A 16915-nucleotide genomic window follows, 5' to 3' on the forward strand; every position below is an offset into this window, starting at 1 on the left:
AGCACTGACCCCCAGGAGCCAGCTCAGCCAGACAGGGAGAGGACAGAGGACAGGCACACCCGGGCGTGCTCAGCTTGACATTTTATTTGGGTTTAGGACAAGACAGATGGTTCCCAAGTCAGTGTTTAAGGCCCACTCCCCCCTGCCCCAGCCCCCCATGGGCTCGGGACAGGCAGCACCAGCAGCAGCCCCAGCCCCGGGTGGGCTGAGCGTGGAGCAGGGGGTGCCTGGGCAGGGACGGGGCCCGCCTGGCTGCCAGGCAGCTGCCCCAGCTCCATTAGCAGCAATGCAGGTTTGAGCAAGCAGCCTTCCCTTTCTGCCCTCCCTGCAGCTTGGGACTGGCAGGCAGGGCATCCAGTCCATGGCACAACTGGGAGCGAGCCGATGGCCCCAGCATCGAGCCTGAGGCCACGGGCACGAGTCACACAGGTCCCTTAGGTGTGGTGCCACCGCCAGTGCCCAGAGCTGGCCCACAGACGAGGCACGGACGCTGGCTGAGCAGGCCCAGGGCGAGGGGGATGTCAGAGGCAGCTCTCCAGGTTGGAGGATGCAAATTCAGTCCCAGAGCCCCCCCCAAGGTCCCGCAGGGTTGAACCCCTGGCTTGGGGCACTGGGGAGGAGATGGCAGAGACCGGGGAGGAGAGCCTGGCTGCGGCGGTGGAGGGGGCCAGGCTGGAAGTGCGAGACGTGGCTCTGGTGCTTGTTAGCTGATGCTCCCTCCCTTCAGGCTTTTACAGGAGACTCTCCCCAGCTTGGTCAGGAAGTTTCTCTGCTTCCACTGCGCGACACAGTCCTCGGAGATGCAGAAGTCGGCCTGGGGAGCAGAGCAGGGGCGGCAGGGTCAGGCCTGGGCTGCCAGCAGGGCAGCGGCGCCTCGCTCAGCCCCTGGGGAGGTTTGTCTCCTCCACGGCTTTGCTTTTGCGTGACTTGTGCCCGTGTGTAGCAAACATGGGCACTGAGCGGCAAATAGCCGATTTGCAGTCACCCAGAAGTGGGGACAGTGGCATCTACGTGCCCCCCTCGATGCCTGGAGCCCCAGCTACTCCAAGCTGTGGCCCAGGCCCCCGGTGCAGCCCCTCACCTGCAGCTTCTCAAAGACCTTCTTCTTCGGCTTGAGCTCGTCGTCGGGCTCCCCTCCCTCGTAGCCCTCCACGTAGACGCGCTCCCCGGCGCAGCACCCGGCCGGCGGGTCCAGGGGTTCCACCTGCCGCGGCTCCCCCAGGCTGCCGAGGGGTGTGGAGGAAGCAGAGTCACCCTGAGGTACCCACCTGCCCCCCGGCACCACGGGGCTCTGGGGCAGGAGAGGGGGGTCTGGACTGCCCCCCTGGAAGGGTACGGCCCCGATGCCCCCTCCCTTACCTGGAGGCACACAGCACCATGCCCTGCGACTCCACACCCCTCATCTTCTGGGGCTTGAGGTTGCAAAGCAGCACCACCAGCCTGTCCTGCAGCTGCTCCTTGGGGACGAACTGCACCAGGCCGCTGACCACGGTGCGGGGCTCAGGCTCGCCCACGTCGATCTTCTCCACGTACAGGCTGTCGGCATCCGGGTGCTGCGAAGCAGAAGCAAGGTGAGGAGCAGGGGAGGGCACTGGGGTGACAGAGAAGGGGGCAGACCCCCCCCACACACCAAGGTGGGAAGGTTACTCCCCTCTCCCTGTTGTGACCACACCTTTTCCACACTGATCACTTTGCCGACGCGAATGTCCAGCCGGGATGGGACCACGTCCTCCGGCTCCGAGTTCTTGGCACCCTTCTCTGCAGGCTCTGCAGTGCAAAGGGAACAGTCACGCCTCAGCATAAACCCAGGGAGCTGGCCAGGCCCTGGGGAGCACACCGTGACCCCCAAACGCTGGCCCTGGGGCCCGCTGAATTCCCTGCTTGTCTCTATACCACAGAGCACAGTCCCTCCTCCTTACTGGCTTTGGCCGGGCTGGGGTACGCTGCATTGGTCAGCTTCTTCAGCTCCGGGCAGTTGAATTTCTCTCTGATGGGGTCAAGCAGTTTGTTCAGGGCCACTTCCACCGAGTTCTTCAGGTCCCCGGGGTGAACAACCTGTATCGTGACAAACAGCCGGGTTCCTGCACGGTTTCCTCGCGGGCAGGGCGAGCAGAATTCGAGTGACTGATCTGAGGCCAGAGAGGTAGGAACTGGAGACCATGCAGGGCAGGGAGATGAACCCCAGGACTTGGCCTGATCCCCCCTCAGATATCAGAGCCCCTCTTCTGGGTCCTTCACCCATCCTCTCATCTTTGGGCTCTCCTGGCTGGGAGCACCCTGCCACCCTGCAGCCAGTGGGCCACGCTCCGCTCCACACCTTCCCCTGCTGCAGATTTCCATCTCCCACTGCTGCTCAGAGCCCTCCCACGGTGCTCTCAGGAGCCTCAGGGAGAGGGTTCAGTCCCTCCCGGCACCCACCTGCTCAGCAAAGTCCTTCTCCAAGGCCTCATAGGCTGTGTAGGTTTTGTTTCCTCCCCATTTTTCTTCTCGCAGAATCACAAACTCTGTGACACACAGATTTTAAGGCTCAGATTAACCCAAGCGGAGACTCATCCCCTGCTCAGCCAGATAAACCACCCGCCCCGCTCAGCCCAAGACAGGGAGGCAGCACTCAGAGGCAGCCTGCTTCAGGGGACACATGTTCCTGTCCCCTCTTCTTATCCACAGGAAAAACTAGCCCCAGCGCCAGAGCGTGGCGAGCCCCTCACCTGACTTGAGGGGAAAGAGGACGTGCTTGATGAAGGAGAGGACGCCGTTGTTCTCCACGTTCCCTGGCTCGCAGAAAGCCTTCTTCAGCTTCTTCTTCACATCCTCCTTGCGGTCCAGAAGATCAATCTTTGACTCCTGCAGGAAGAGATTTCCGCAGCCCATCACCCAAACTCTTGCCCAAAAGAGACAACTCATGCTGGAGTTGTTGCAACTTCTTCTTAGACCCCAGTGTGAGTGGAGAGAGAAGTCACCTTCTCTTGGGTGACCTCTCCACCCCCAGCCATTAACCCGCCTCCCCACAGAACCCCTGACCGCAGCCACCGTTCAGGGACCAACCTCTTCTGAGGAGCTCATTTTGCTGCCTGTCAGACCAGGAACCATCGGGTTCATCAAATGGATGCGCTTGGCATAGCCCAGGGAAGGAAGGTACTGGGGAAGAAGCAAGGAGGCAAGTCATGGACCATCCTCTTCTGAAGATCAGCTTTAACTCACGATCCCTGTTTGCTCCTGGCTCCAGATAACCTGGGGACCCAGAAAGCTACCACAGGTTCACGAGGTGCTGACAGCCACAGTCAGGGACGTGTGGCAGCGCTATGTTGCACACCAGAGCCCCACGGACCACGAGGGCAGCAGCAGGAGCTGTGAAGAGCCCTGTGGTGCCAACTGAAATCACACACTCCCAACAGATCAGCGAGTGTTGGACCCCTGAGCCAGACACCAGCATCGCAGGGGGCTCACAGACACCCCCACTCCTCACCTTCTCTGCAAAGGTGAATATCTTCCTCTGATCAACTCCTCCAAACTGTGCGTCGACCTTGAGGTACTCCTCATCCAGCGCCTGCGGAGAGACCCACACAGCCTTGAGGCTGGGCCCAAGGCTTCACGCTCCAGCTGTGCTCAGCCTTCAGAGGTCCTGCCTGTCCCCCAGGACCTGCCCAGCCTCTGCCAGGCCACTCCCTCCCCGGGAAGGACAGGAGCTCTCCGGACTGCTTGTTGTCTTGCAGCTGGCTGGAGTCACTGTAAAAGCAGCTCTATACTCAGGTTATGTTTTGTGCTGCTGCCAGGTGTAGTATTGGGGTGGAGTAGAACGACCTTGGCATTCAGCCTCACACATCCCTGCAGTCCTGGCTTCGCCCAGTACCTCCCTGGCCAAGAGGCTCTGCCCCTCTGCCTCGCCACGACGCACCTGCAGGCCTGGGTAGAGCAAACCGCTCAGCAAGGGGTGCTCCACCTGCTTCACCACCTCCGCTCCCGCCTTCTTCGCGTCGTGCTGCGTCACCACGGACGAGAGGCGGTACACGTCCAGCGTGTACTCCCTGAGGGAAGGGACAGCACCGTTAGCACCAGGGAGGGGGACATCTTTTAGAGCTGCTTCACACAAATGCTGGTTCTGGCCACATCAAGAGGAGCCGAGGCCTGGAGGCACCTTCACTTTGTTCCCTGAATGACAGTGCCTGGGAGCAGGCTCAGGGCAAGCTCAGGAACAGCAGAGCCCCACGTCGGGCTCTCCCCTCCCGAGAGGACGAGGCGCCCCAGGACTCACTTGCTGAGCTGGTAGTCAGTGCCCCGGATGAACTTCAGCTTCTCCAGGGGCACCCCAATGCTCTCCAGCATGGCTTTGATCACGTTCTCGTAATAGCGGGTGCGCAACTCCAGCAGCTCCCAGGGGGCCTTCATGTTGTCTAGGTAAGCGTGGAGGTCAGCAAAGAGTATCGTCACCTAGTACGGAGGGGGACAGAGTCAGTGCCACACCGCTCAGGGGAACGGCATGTTTCCAGCCACCAGTGTGGTGACAAAGTCCCGCAGGGCCCGAGCTCCCAGCCTGGCCACGTACCTCGCACCCTGCCTTCAGGAAATCTGCGATCTTGGACATGGGCACGAAGTAGGCCACGTGCGGCTTGCCCGTGGTGGCGGTGCCCCAGTAGATCTTCAGCTCTCGCTCCTTCAGGATGGCCATGAGCTTGTCCTCCCCCAGCACCTCCTGTGGAGGGCCAAGACACACACCCGGCACGGCTGAGCCTCCCCGGGAACGCACTGGGGTGGCTGCGGGAGGACGTGGGCAGGACAACGTCCCACTGAGCGGCCGAGCCCGGAGCCGTGCCCAGGCACCGGCCCACCCTGCATGCACCGTGTCCCCGGGGCTCCTGCCGGGTCCAGAGGCTGATCCGGGCCCCCTCCGCTACACCCAGGGCCTGTCCCGGCCCCGATCCGCCCTCCCCGGCCTGCCCCGACCCCGATCCCCCCGCCAGTACCTGCAGGTTCCGGGTGATGAGGTGATACTTCTCCTGCGGGCCGGGCGCGGCCTCCATGGCGGCGGCTGCAGGGAAGGAGACAGCGTTACCGGAGGCCGCAGCAGCCCCCCCGGGGCCCCGCCCGGTCCCGAGGCCGCCCCGGTGCCCCCGGCCCGGCCCCACCAACCTCCCCCCGGTTGCATCAGCTCCGCTCGGCGCTCGCCTGCCGCGCCTGGACGTCACTTCCGCCGCCCGAGCGCCGAGCTGCCGATGAGGGGAGGGCGGGGCCTGCGGGGCGTTGGGGCGGGGCCAGCCGCGCTCCGCCAATCAGGCGGCGCCTCGCGCGGCGGGGGCCGGGCTGCCGGCGCCGTTAAGATGGCGGCGGGTGAGCGCAGTGCGGCCCCTTCGGCCGCCAGCCCCGGGCCGGCCCCGGCGGGTCGTTGGCCTTTGTTGTAGCTGTTTGTTTGTTTATTTGGGTGTTTTTAAGCTCCTTTTCCCGTTTCGGGGCTCGGAGGACGCCCGGTGCCTGGGCGGGAGGAGGAGCGGGGCCGGGCTCCTCCCTGGGGCGGCCTCGGCCCCGCGCAGAGCGGTTGGGCCGCGGTGGGGCGGCCCGGGGCGGTGCCCGCGGTGCGGGGGCGGTGGGGGGGTGGAGCTGAAAGGGGCCGTAGCGTACGGGTAAACCCGTGAGTGAAGAGAGGGCGAGGTCAGGGAGCTGCGGAGGCGAAGGGCTGGGCTTTGCCTTCGTGCTCTCGCGGGGGGAGAGGATACCTCCTGTAGTGGGCAAATCACGGGGCTGAGGGGCCGTTACCGGGTGGCCCGTGACTCCTTCCTCTAGCAGGTGCCCCCAGCTCCCTGTGCTCTCTTCAGGGAGCAGACCCCAGCGCTGCAGGCTTGTGAGCTCTGTGCGGCTGAAGGGAGTGGAGCGGCCAGTGCCTGCGCCTTGGCAGAGCCGTGTGTCTCTGTAGCTTTGTCTTTTGATCTCCCTATTTGCTGAAGCTGTGCTGGAAACCCATGTAAAGTGTGTGTAATTTTCTGAAGAGCCTTTGACTGGCCCACCGTGGCTCCAGTGCTTTTGCACTGGGTCCAGTGTGGTCTGACCGTACAAGCACCAGTGCTGGAATGAGGAACAGGGTGAGAGGCAGGGAGCCTTGTCCCCCCTCAGTTTAAGAGCAATTTAAACTGTTACGGAGCTTTACCCTGGTGTAAATCCTTGAACAGCCCCCGAATTCAACGCACTTCTATGGGGAATGGCAGGGGGGTCTGTCTTGTGCATCATCGGCCACGTAGTTACCAGAGTTCTGCTTCCAGAATCAGCTGGTGGAGGGCTGAAAGCACACACCCAGCACAGGCTGTGGTTAGGTGAATTGGGAAGGTCACGGCAGTAAGGAAACCAGTTCCTTGTCTGCAAGCTCAGCATGTAAACATCTCCAAACGTACTTTTTGTAAGCCAGTTCCAGCAAAAAGGCTTAAAATGTTTGGTTCACTTTCAAGTCCTTATTGGTTAGGAGCTAGATTATTAGGCTACTACACTTGGTAGGATTAAATCCACATTTAATTTGTTTTTATTTGCCTTTTGTTTCTCTTTGAAGCACTTGAGCATTTGTAACTAAATTGCAGAACTCCAGGCAAGTACTATCTAGTGAGGAATGCCTGTGACTGTGTTCTTGTGGAGGTTTTGTGTGTACATAGCTGATTCCTGAGGTATTTTCTTCCTTCAGGGTGGTTACAGCATTATTTTTATTATTTGGACAGAATGACAAGAGGAAGCAGCAGAACTGCCTGGGTTTTATTCCTGGAGTAGGTAACCCTCCCCTTTTTGAAAGCAGTAAGTCGTCAAACCAGCAGAAAGACAAAAGGTATTCCTTCAAATCTCGTGGTCAAAGAGGACAGGAAATACCTTTCCTTAGTCCACATTCTCCTGCTGGGTGAGAGTCAAACGCAGGGCATTCAAGTCAAAAGATTCGTGTTAGTGTGAGTCCTCACTAAGAGGAAAACAGGTTTTGTTTGTGAATACCTTTAAACTATTGAATTTTACAGGAAGAAACTTTATCTTCTGATCTTTCCCTGTAACACGTGTTTTGTATGAGTGTGTGAGTGACTAATACGCTGCTGAATGTCCTCTGAGCTCCCTGACAGTTACTCTTCCATTGCTCAGTTTTTCCTAACCCGAAAAAGACTTTTTATTTGTTTGGTATCTTTGAAGGACGGAGGTGGGGCTTGTGAGACAGGGAGGGTCTGTGAGGCTTTATTTAATACCTAAAGTGTGCTCTGTGCTTCAAGGTTGTAAGGAATGTAAGTTGTGCGTACTGGCATCTGGTGTTAGAGTGACTGATTTACAGCAGCTTTGGAGGAGATGGTACAGACTGTGTTGATGACTGGGGCTTTTATTAGTCCTGCTTGATAAAGCCAACCAACCTAGTGTATGAGAACACTCACGGAATGAGGGACTAGTTGTTGTTCTATGTTGTTAAGACCTAAAATGGTCAGGAGTAGAGGTAACAGAGACCAGGGAGATAAAATTATTGTGCCTCAGCTGGTGTGTTTGCCTTTCCCGTTATATTACTGCATCTTTGGAAAACAGATGAGTTTCTTTTAAGATGTTGTGTTTTGCTGGCAGGTTGGAACTGACTCTTGCTGATTTATTTTCTGAAGGGGTTGGTCAAAGGGCAGCAGGATCAGATGAACTTCAGAACAGGTTTCTGGAGCTGTAAGCAGAAGGTACGGGGTCACTGAGAGACAGGAACCGACAGCAACATGGATGACCATTCCCCTCAGGCCTTTGGGCTTTGTCGGTGTCATGAATTTCAACCTGCTGTTCATAGTACAGTTCCCAGGGCCAAAAGGCTGTTGGATTCCACAGAGCAGGTTCAGGCCCTGCAGTCAGCTAAGAAAGCTTGTGTGAGTTGTCAGTGTAGCACTCCAGATCCATCCGAGAAGCTGCTGCTCTGTTCCCCAGACTCTGCCTGCTTTCAGGGATCCTCTCATTTTCTGGATGATACTGGCCATGACGACCTTGCTGCCAGTTCTGCTGCAGCAAAATATGATGATGTACCCATTTCTCTAGATACAAGCAGATGTTTTGATGATAGCGAGCCAGATGACTCCTTGTTGGAACCGTCAGACAGTGAAGAAGGGAATTCTTCTTTCAGTTACACTGAGCAAGAGATCCAGGAAATCTTGGCAGATGATTGTGAGCAATCTGAGCAGTACCTAACGAGAAAAAGTGATCTGAGCCAAAATGGAAATGGAGAGAGTGAAAAGGATGAGAGCAGCAGCTGCGCTGGGGCATCTGTCATCAACGAAGATGCAAACGTAGCCTCAGAGATCACAGAGACACCGAGCGTACCCCTGTCCAGAGAGTGTTCTTCACCTGGTTCTGAATGTTGTCCAAATGAAATTGCTGGTTTGGATGAGAACCATCTGCAGTCAGCCCAAGTAACTGACATGCTGTTTGATCTTGACATTCAGGAGCTTCTGACTCTTAGCCCAATTGATGCAGACTATGAGGATCAGCCTCTGGAGGACGAGTGGTTGGAGGAAGCTGAAAGAGGAGCTTCAGAAGCAATCAGAAATGATTGCCTCGAGGATGATAAAACTGCTAGTAGCTGTGTTCTCGAAGAATCCTTGGAGGGGCTGGTGTCTAATGGCTGGCAAAGCCTGGATGTGGATTGCCTGGGAGAGACTCCCTTCGTGAGCAGAGATGTGTCTGGCTGCTGTGGTGATGATCAGGTGGGAAGATCCGTGCCCTTTTCTGACCTGGTCTGTGGCCAGAGTGCAGCTGGTGGGAGTTCAGCACCTGTGCTGCCGAGGTGTCCCACGCCATCTTCTGCGTCCAGAAACCAAGAACTTTCCAAAGCAACAGAGAGATGTTTTTCAAGGAAATTAGACTTTCCAGAGGATGATGGGGAGCAGGAATCTTCAGAAGTCGAGCAGCCATCAAACAGCATTAAAGTAAACACACATTTTAATTCTTGTAACTAAAATGTTTTTAATTCCATTCCCTTTGATTTGTACTTGCAGTGATGTCCATGTGCACACAAGTGTGCACTTTTACACAGTAAGGAAAGGTTTTTCAAGCAAAGTGTGATGTTTTTATATAACTGTATAAGCAAGACTTAGATGGAATGATTTTCTATTAGTGTTTATTCCCTTTTTTCTTGTCTTTCTAGTCAAGCCATACAGCTGTAGGCCAGATTGGGCAGGAGGAGGCAACCAGTGGGGAGAAGCCTGGTAAAGTTATGCCACAGGAGGAAGAAAGGTAATTTTGTAGGAGCCTCTAAATGCATTTGCGCCCTGAAAAACAACCAAGCAGTTTCCCAAACCAGTTTGGTTGGCTGTGTACTGCTGGTTTTCTCTTCATTTTTTTCTTAAGGTGCATTGAAATAGTGGGAAAAGTACTTAATATTTTACGCTGTAAGAGGGAGAAGAATATAGGGCTGGTCCAAATGGGAAAGAAGCTTTCTAAGACAGTCCTGGGCAGTGATGTGCAGGGCAGGAGAGGAGATGTTTGCACTGGCTTGGCTTGGTGGCCGCTCTCCTGGAGTGGTTTCCGGCAGATGGCAGCAGCAGAGCAGCACCAGGCACTGCGCAGGGATGGTTATGGTCTTCTCTCCAGTGCTCCTGGATCTGGAGTTGTCAGTTTGGTTCTTTTTCCCCGTGGTCTCTGCAGACCTGCTGCACTCAGGTGTCCTGTGCATTGCCGTTCACAGTGTGGCCTTGAGTAACATGAAAAATCTGCTGGTTTTGAGGGCTCGCTGCAGGCTTCTGGCTTGTGAAGCAGGACAGTGACTGTCTGGTTCACTCAGCTCACACTCTGTCCTGCTTTGCTCTCAGGACATTATCTTTGCAGCTTTATTCGAATAAATACTTTTATTTTTGCAATCATAGAATAGTGCTACAAGAAGTTCATGTCTGTACTAGTTCTATAGGACACTTTGTCCCCCTCTGTAACCTAATTGGACAAATTGTCCAAAAAAAAATTAACGCTGTCTTTTATTTTAAAGCTTGAATCAATGGACATGCGTTTCAGAAGCTGAGCCTGAGCAAAAGAAACATTTATATGCAGCGTGTGCATGTCCATGTGAAGAAAATGGTAGCTCCTACACCAGGCAACACCAGGATGGGATGGGGTAAGGCTGCACTGGCTGCACTCCTAGCAGGAGGCCTGGCTTGCTGAACTTGTATTCTTTGATGTTTTGAATGTACTTGTTTTTCAGAGAGAAATAAAGAGTGCCTGCTACACTTGCTAGCACTACCATGCACAGAGTTCTTGTACAGCAATCAGTCTTGTTCCAGGACTGGTTCAGATGAGTTTCACAGTTTGGGATAGCTGGGAAACATTGTACAGGGGGCTTGCTGTGGTAAATCAGGGGTGCTCCCAAAGCAGGCCCATGTTACTGGGAACAACAGAGCTGACCTCTGACGTGTTGTGTTGGGAGGTAACTTGTTCTTGTCAGTCTGCAGCTATGAACCCAGACTTGGGGAATATTTAGCTTAAGTGCTGAGATTTGGATCTACTGTTGACACCTTCTACACGTTGCTCCTCTCAACGGTGTCATCCAAGAGCTATCAGCTGCCAAGGTTTAAAGGAAGGTGTCTGTAAAGAGCAGGTATGGATATCAGCTGAAGAGCAGTATCTGATGGGTTGATGGGTAGAACTGGGATGTTCTGAAGGGCAAAGAGCGTTCTGGTAGCTTCCAGAGATGGCCTCCCCCTGTGGTTATTCTGAGTGTTCATGGGTGCAATAATTGTCATTTCTTGATAGTTGTAAGAAACTGACAGTTTTGTTGCTCGTTACACGGAGCCTGCACTTATCTGGGCAGCACGAGCAGCTGCATAGCCACAGGGCTGCTTTCCAGCGTAGGGATACAGCATAACTAATGCAGGGGGGACTGTGCAAGGAAAGCTACAATGGCCTGTTTTCTCTTCCTTTCAAATTAAAAATGCAAGACATATGTTCTGAGTCACAGAAAATCAGGCAGGAGCTCCAAAGGAACAAGGCTGGTGAGTGAAACAGAGATCTATTTTGCTGGGGAAGAGCATTGTCTGTGATGCATACAATTTGATTTTCTTATTAGTGCAAACCTGTCTTATTCCAAATAGCTGTAGGCTTGGAATTCAGCCCGACAGACAGCGTGGGCTTTCCCAGTTGTCACAGAAAAACCTTCTCAGTGGGCTGACTTTGACCCTCTATGGTACTTCTGTGCACCTGGGGCTGCAGCAATGTCTTGTGTATCATTTGCGTGGGAGATGCAGAAATGCAGAATGATCCTGAGGAATTCCTAAAGGAAAATTAGCAGGTTTCAGAGCCAGCAAGGGAGTTCCCTTTGGGAAGCAGTAACTAATATATTGCTGCTACAAATCTTTAGCTCTGTTTTGTATTGCAAATCTCCTGGCATTTGTCTTATGGTAGTGTTTGACTTTGCTATCCCCTCTTCTACATGATCTGTCTGCTCTTCCTTGTATCCTGTCTCTTGCTACTGGCTCGTGTGTTGTCTGGGTGAATTAGAGGCTGGCTACAGCAGAGGCTTTATCTTTTCACTTATCTGCGTGGTATCTTGCACTTGCAGGTTCTCTATAAATACAATTTTCTTATATCTGTGTGGGGTGAGTGCATTGCACTGGCTACCACGTGTGCAGTCTTTGAACACTGACTAGTTGGAAGAAATCCTTTTGTATTCAGAGTAAACTTTTCACATCTAGCCATCTCAAGCGAGATGGGAGATAACCTCTGGTTCTGGTTTTCTTCCTCTCATTCTAGTTTCTAGAGCATATTCAATCTGAATAGATAAATTTATTTGCAGCTTCCCATAGGAATCTAAATGCCTCTAAGGCTGTGTTGTAGCAGATGTAAAAATGAGATGTGATTTGAACATCTGCTTGGAAACGGGTGGCTGAAACTGATAATTGACCACAAAAGATTTCTGCCAGCTGACCGTTTGTTAGCATTCACACTTCATTATTGCCCTTTATCCAACAGTAAATAGAATCCTATCCCTCTTGATGAGATCCTCCTTGGCAATTCTGGTTGGTTCTGTATCAGTCTGCAGAAGTAACGAGGCTGCTCAGACAAGTATTCTCATGTTATTCGGAGCGGCATCACTCTCAGCAGAGTCGTGCACCTCTGGGTACCTGGGAAGCCAAGCTAGCTCCTGTCTGACCTCCAGCCACTGCTTCCTGAGTGCTTCTGCCAGCAGGACTCCACCAGTTCTCCTTGAGGCTTGGCTTGTTTGATGGAGGTTTGTGATGCTTAGCAGTTTTATCAGGCTTCTTACAACCTGGGAGAAACCTGATAAATTATTTTCTTGGATCCCTCTTGAATCAAAGGGAGAAGAGGAGGAGGAAATACCTTATAAAGAGTCACAGACCATCTGGTCTTACTCTAATAACAAAGATCAATATCTTTAAAAAACAGACACACCAGGTTTAAGGTGATGGAAAGGGAGAATAGTATAAGGGAACATGTGGAGAAACAAATCTGTGAAATCCAAATGAATGCTGTGCCAGCAGATTCTGCCTTGAAAGAGTCTGGTCTGTTGATTGGTACTGAGCTGGCTGAGGAAGAGACTTTAATCTTGAAACAGTCCTTACCTGCCCAAACTGATTTTACTTGAAAGGAAAGCGTGCAGGGAAGGTACAGGACTTGGGCTGTGCTGATGCAGAGGAGGAATTACATTTATGGCTGAGCCTAGGAGGGAGATTTTTCTTCAAAGCAAATGAAATCCACCTACAAACCTGAAATTTCAAGCGGGATGTGAGATGGGTTGGGGTAGGGTGTGGGGTTTAACAGAGTGTGATACTCCCTAGTCTACACAACTGGTCCAGGGCTTTGTTTTTTACTCTTGCTCCTGTAAGGCTGCTTAAAGTTTGTGAGATTTTTGTCTTATTAACATCTTAGCAAGAAAATTAGATACCAGCTGCAAGCCCCGAGGAGTGCAGAAGGCATTTTCAGAGAAGATGCTGTTTGAGCCTCTCATATGTATGCTTCTGTTGTGTTTGTTTTAACTATTTTACTTACTTTTGCAGAAATTACCCAAGGTCTGACAAGAAACCTACCCAAAGGTACAACCTTACACAGTGGGTGAGCAAGAACTTGGCCAAACACCACTCTTTCCCGAGCATTCCTGACCACTTCCAGCGTAGCCCTGTCACAGCCTTTTCTAATGTCTGATTTTGCTGCTCAGGGGCTGTGCTGGTTCTCGTTCTGCAGTGAGAGTTGTTCTTCATTGTTCTGGTTTTGAGTGGTTTGTATTTTCATAAGTTGTTTTATGATCTGTTTTTAATAAGGCCAGTGGAAGTTTCTTTGTTTTAGAAACATTTGGAACTGGTTTTGAAGTGCAATTTAAATGTGATTTGTGTAGGTAACTGCTATGTTTTGCATCAGTGTTACCCTTTGAACTGAAAACAACCTCCTCACAGAGTAGGCAACAAATATAGTTGGTGTTCAAGAGGCAAGATTGCATGTTGGATGTGAGGGTGTAATATTTCAGTGATGGAAACTGGAAAATGGGCTTTGAAGGGGAAAAACGTCTCTTCAAAGCTTGGTCCTAAACCTTGGCATTAAATCTCCTACAATGATTGGGCTCCCTTTGAATAACATTAAGGTTTTCAAGTGTAAAACCAGCTTGTGACTGCTGTCCCCCTCCGTTTGACAAAGGTGTGTTGGTTTACTGTAAATTCCAGAGCAGCTGTTGATTTACCTGGTTTGATTATGTCTTGTCTTGTTCTGTTGTGCTTTCTGTCCCTGAAAAGTTTGTCTGTTTTGTTTTGTTTCATTTGTAACTTTTCTTGTAAAAATGTTTCCTGAGATTTGCACTTTGGTTTATAAATATTTTGCACCTGTTAGCTGTAGCTTTCTGTTGTGTTATTGCAGGCCCTCCTCTTTCACTTGCCTGCTTTCTGGGCTACCCAGAAGAGTCTGACCTCGTGTTCATTTAAGCTACAGCATCCAACAGCAACTACTGGGCTCTGTGCTGCCTCTATCTCCTTCCCTAACAGATCATAGAAACTCCAGGTTACTTGGAGGATTTGTAAAACAGGTTGATCTTCCACGAAATGCCCTTCCCAGGGGTGCTAGCAGGGCCTGTGCAGGTGTTATGAACCCTTTAGGTGTTTACAGGAGGAATTCAGAGAGCAAATTAGGTTTATTCATGGAGGAAATCTTACTGTATTTTTATTATGGTAATTTGAATTTTTTTGGTGACGCTTTTGGCTAATGTGATCTTAAAGAAATAAACTTTAGGTACAGTACTAATGTTTTTCAGTGTTGTCATTCATATATTTTATTATTTTGCCCTTCTGTAGCACCTTTCAAATCCGGAGTGGGACAGGAGGAAGTAGCTTTAAAAAGCAGGCAAAGTTTGTCACTGTCCTAGATGTGCAGTGACTGAGGCACAGAAAATCAAAGTAATTTGTCCACAGGATAAGCAGTGAAGCTTGGAGCAGAGCCTGGTATTGCCTGACTGCACTAACGCCTAGATAATACTGCCTCCATTAACGAAGTAATCCGTCTACAGCAATTTCCTGGGGTGGGGGATGACTTTTTTTTCTGATGGGTTGTACAGGCATGGGTGGTACATGGCCAGTGTTAGGGCTTTGTGTCAATAACTGATCTTTTCCAGTTATCATCATGGTCTCAGTGCCAGCAGAGCCTCTCGTATGACTTTTACCACTGTAAATTTTATTTGCAGAGCACCTTGCATAGGAAGAGAAGGTGACATCCCTTGGCAGCCATTGATTGGGAAGTGTGGGGGTTATTAGCACACGGTGGCTGTTGTATCTTAAACCAGTGAATCCCACATATTAAGTTGAAGGGAATTCTCTGAAAAAGGAATAATTTACTTGTGGTCCTGAGGGCAGTTTCACATGCTGTCCAGGTTGTTATCATATCTATAAGATCCACCTCCTCCCAACACACATAAAGAAGTTTGCTTCAAATCTCCTTGTTCCCAGCACTCTGAGAAGGCAAGAGGGATAGAAGGAGTCTGACTGCAGCGCCTGTTCCCCCCTCCCCTTGCGAAAGCAGCCTAGCTTGCCTGCTGGAGGGTTTATCTGATATTAAACTGCTAACAGAGTGGCTCTTGGAAGGTTCAGAAGTAACGTGGGCCTGGCGGCAGCTGTTGCAGTCACATAGCGCTGGGGCAGTGAAGCTCTGTCTCAACCAGTGATCGATGGTCACTGCTGATCAGCAGTGATATAACAGAGCAGGAACAGAGCGGTGGGAAGACCACAGGCGATCTGCTCCCTTTGCTGTGTGTGCTCAGGTGGTGCCTTTTCTGCGGTCAGAGGTTTCCATGCTAGCTGTCTTGATTTGGTTAGAGATCTCTTTATGACATTATTAAGTGATGCGTGGCAGTCAGGATGTTATTTGTATTAGCCTTCTCTTACAGCAGGCATTCTGTTGCCGGTTCAGCCATGCTGAGAAAATGAAATTATTCTGAACAGGCAGCACCTTACCGTGGCAGCAAAGTGATGGTGTCTGTACGTGTGCTGTGTCTAAGATGAGCTTCCTAGTGCTGGAGTACCTCAGGCAGAAGCAGGTACCTCCTCCTGAACGTGTGTTTTGTGGTATTTGTGAAAATAAATCTCTCCCATGAATGAACACTGCCATGGAGCAGCTCTGCACTTTGTAAAGGCTTTGGGCTTCTGGGCAGCCTTATTGCTGAAGATTTCATTCTTTGACATTGCGACTGTGATTCGTGTATGCTGAATGGTAGAGAGACTGCAAGGGGAGGGAGATTGTGCATTAAGCCTTCGTGGAAGGACATACTGCATGTTTGCTGCTAGAGTGTAGCCAAGGGCTCTGTTTGTGAAGTAGAATCCAGCAACATCAGATAAGACTGGAGGAGAGTGTTATTGTGCAAGCCCTGCGTGAGCTCTGTGATGAAATGTCTTAATTTAAAGAATTTAATAACATTCATCAGTGTATTGCAGTCTAACCACAGCAGTTAGAAAACAATGAGACTGAAATTAAACTACTGTGTGGCTTTTTCTGCCATCCTCTCAAAAGCTAACCAACTCTTCCCTACTTTTGTACTGTAAGGCAATTCTAAACTGGAGGAAGAAATTATGTCCTAAAACGTGAAATAGTGGAAGCTGATAACACTCTCTCTTTGGTTTGGGAGGATGTCTAGTACTATGCTGGTTGCATCCTCTGCAAAGCAGGTCTGGATGGTATAAATAGGTTATATTTAGCAGGTGGTGGCACCAAGCGTGGGGGGTTTTGTCAGCTAAAAAGGACAGCGATGTGCTGTGAAGTGTCAAATGGCATCGTGGGGCTATGTCATTATTGCCACTCAGTGACTCCACATCCAATGTGTTCGGATTGCTAGCAAAAAGATGGCTTTTCTGGCTGCCAACTTTGCTGACTCCATCTGGGATCTAAAATTCAAGCTGTGTCTTTCCTGGCTCTGTTGCTAATAATAAAGATTCTTCAGTTGGAACTTAGTTAAACAAAATTGATGCTGATGCATGAGCTGAAAGAGAATCCAGCTCGCTCTCCTCAAGATGTGTGGGCTAAAGCACTAACAAGTAGGAACATCATAATTTCAATCTACAAGGTCATCAGATGATTTAATAGACGGCAGATTTGTGGAGGAAACAGAAGATATTTTAGCATAACAAGCGTGTTGATCATACAGCTTTTTAACAAATGCTGGAAAGCTGATGGAATTTGGTCAGCTAGGCTTCTGCTTCCAGCCTAGCCAGTAATAGCTCATTACATGGAGTGAGGAAGCTTTTCTGCAAATCTGGGGGAATTACATTTGGTGTAACATATGGTATAATCTTCAACTCTCTCCTTGGGAGGTGAAGGCTGACTACTCAGTCAATGAATTGCCATATTTTTATCAGCAAAATGGATGTGCAGCTGTGACATACGCTTTGGAGTGATGTAACCTTTAATGTCTTTGGCAAATACTGGCATTAGCAGTCTGTTCCTCTCCATTTACATCTCCTCCAGAAAGTCATTACCAGCT

General features: G+C 51.1%; 2 protein-coding genes across 2 annotated transcripts; one reads left to right on the plus strand and one right to left on the minus strand.

Annotated features, from left to right (window-relative positions):
- Positions 1–72: 72 nt before the first annotated feature.
- On the minus strand, positions 73–5205 carry YARS1 (tyrosyl-tRNA synthetase 1). Its single transcript, XM_068417758.1, has 14 exons — positions 5128–5205; positions 4962–5026; positions 4544–4690; positions 4253–4428; positions 3896–4025; positions 3467–3547; positions 3046–3138; positions 2709–2844; positions 2419–2504; positions 1920–2055; positions 1673–1767; positions 1360–1553; positions 1082–1223; positions 73–814 (listed from the first exon to the last, which is right to left on the minus strand). The coding sequence occupies exons 1-14, from the start codon at positions 5141–5143 to the stop codon at positions 704–706; spliced, it is 1608 nt and encodes a 535-aa protein (XP_068273859.1). The 5' UTR covers positions 5144–5205; the 3' UTR covers positions 73–703.
- A 2326-nt stretch (positions 5206–7531) lies between these two features.
- S100PBP (S100P binding protein) lies at positions 7532–13110 on the plus strand. Its single transcript, XM_068418082.1, has 4 exons — positions 7532–8891; positions 9110–9198; positions 9944–10069; positions 12966–13110. The coding sequence occupies exons 1-4, from the start codon at positions 7695–7697 to the stop codon at positions 13108–13110; spliced, it is 1557 nt and encodes a 518-aa protein (XP_068274183.1). The 5' UTR covers positions 7532–7694.
- The last annotated feature ends 3805 nt before the right edge of the window (positions 13111–16915 follow it).

The sequence above is a fragment of the Nyctibius grandis genome, chromosome 24 (assembly GCF_013368605.1).
Source record: "Nyctibius grandis isolate bNycGra1 chromosome 24, bNycGra1.pri, whole genome shotgun sequence".
Classification (NCBI taxonomy): domain Eukaryota; kingdom Metazoa; phylum Chordata; class Aves; order Nyctibiiformes; family Nyctibiidae; genus Nyctibius; species Nyctibius grandis.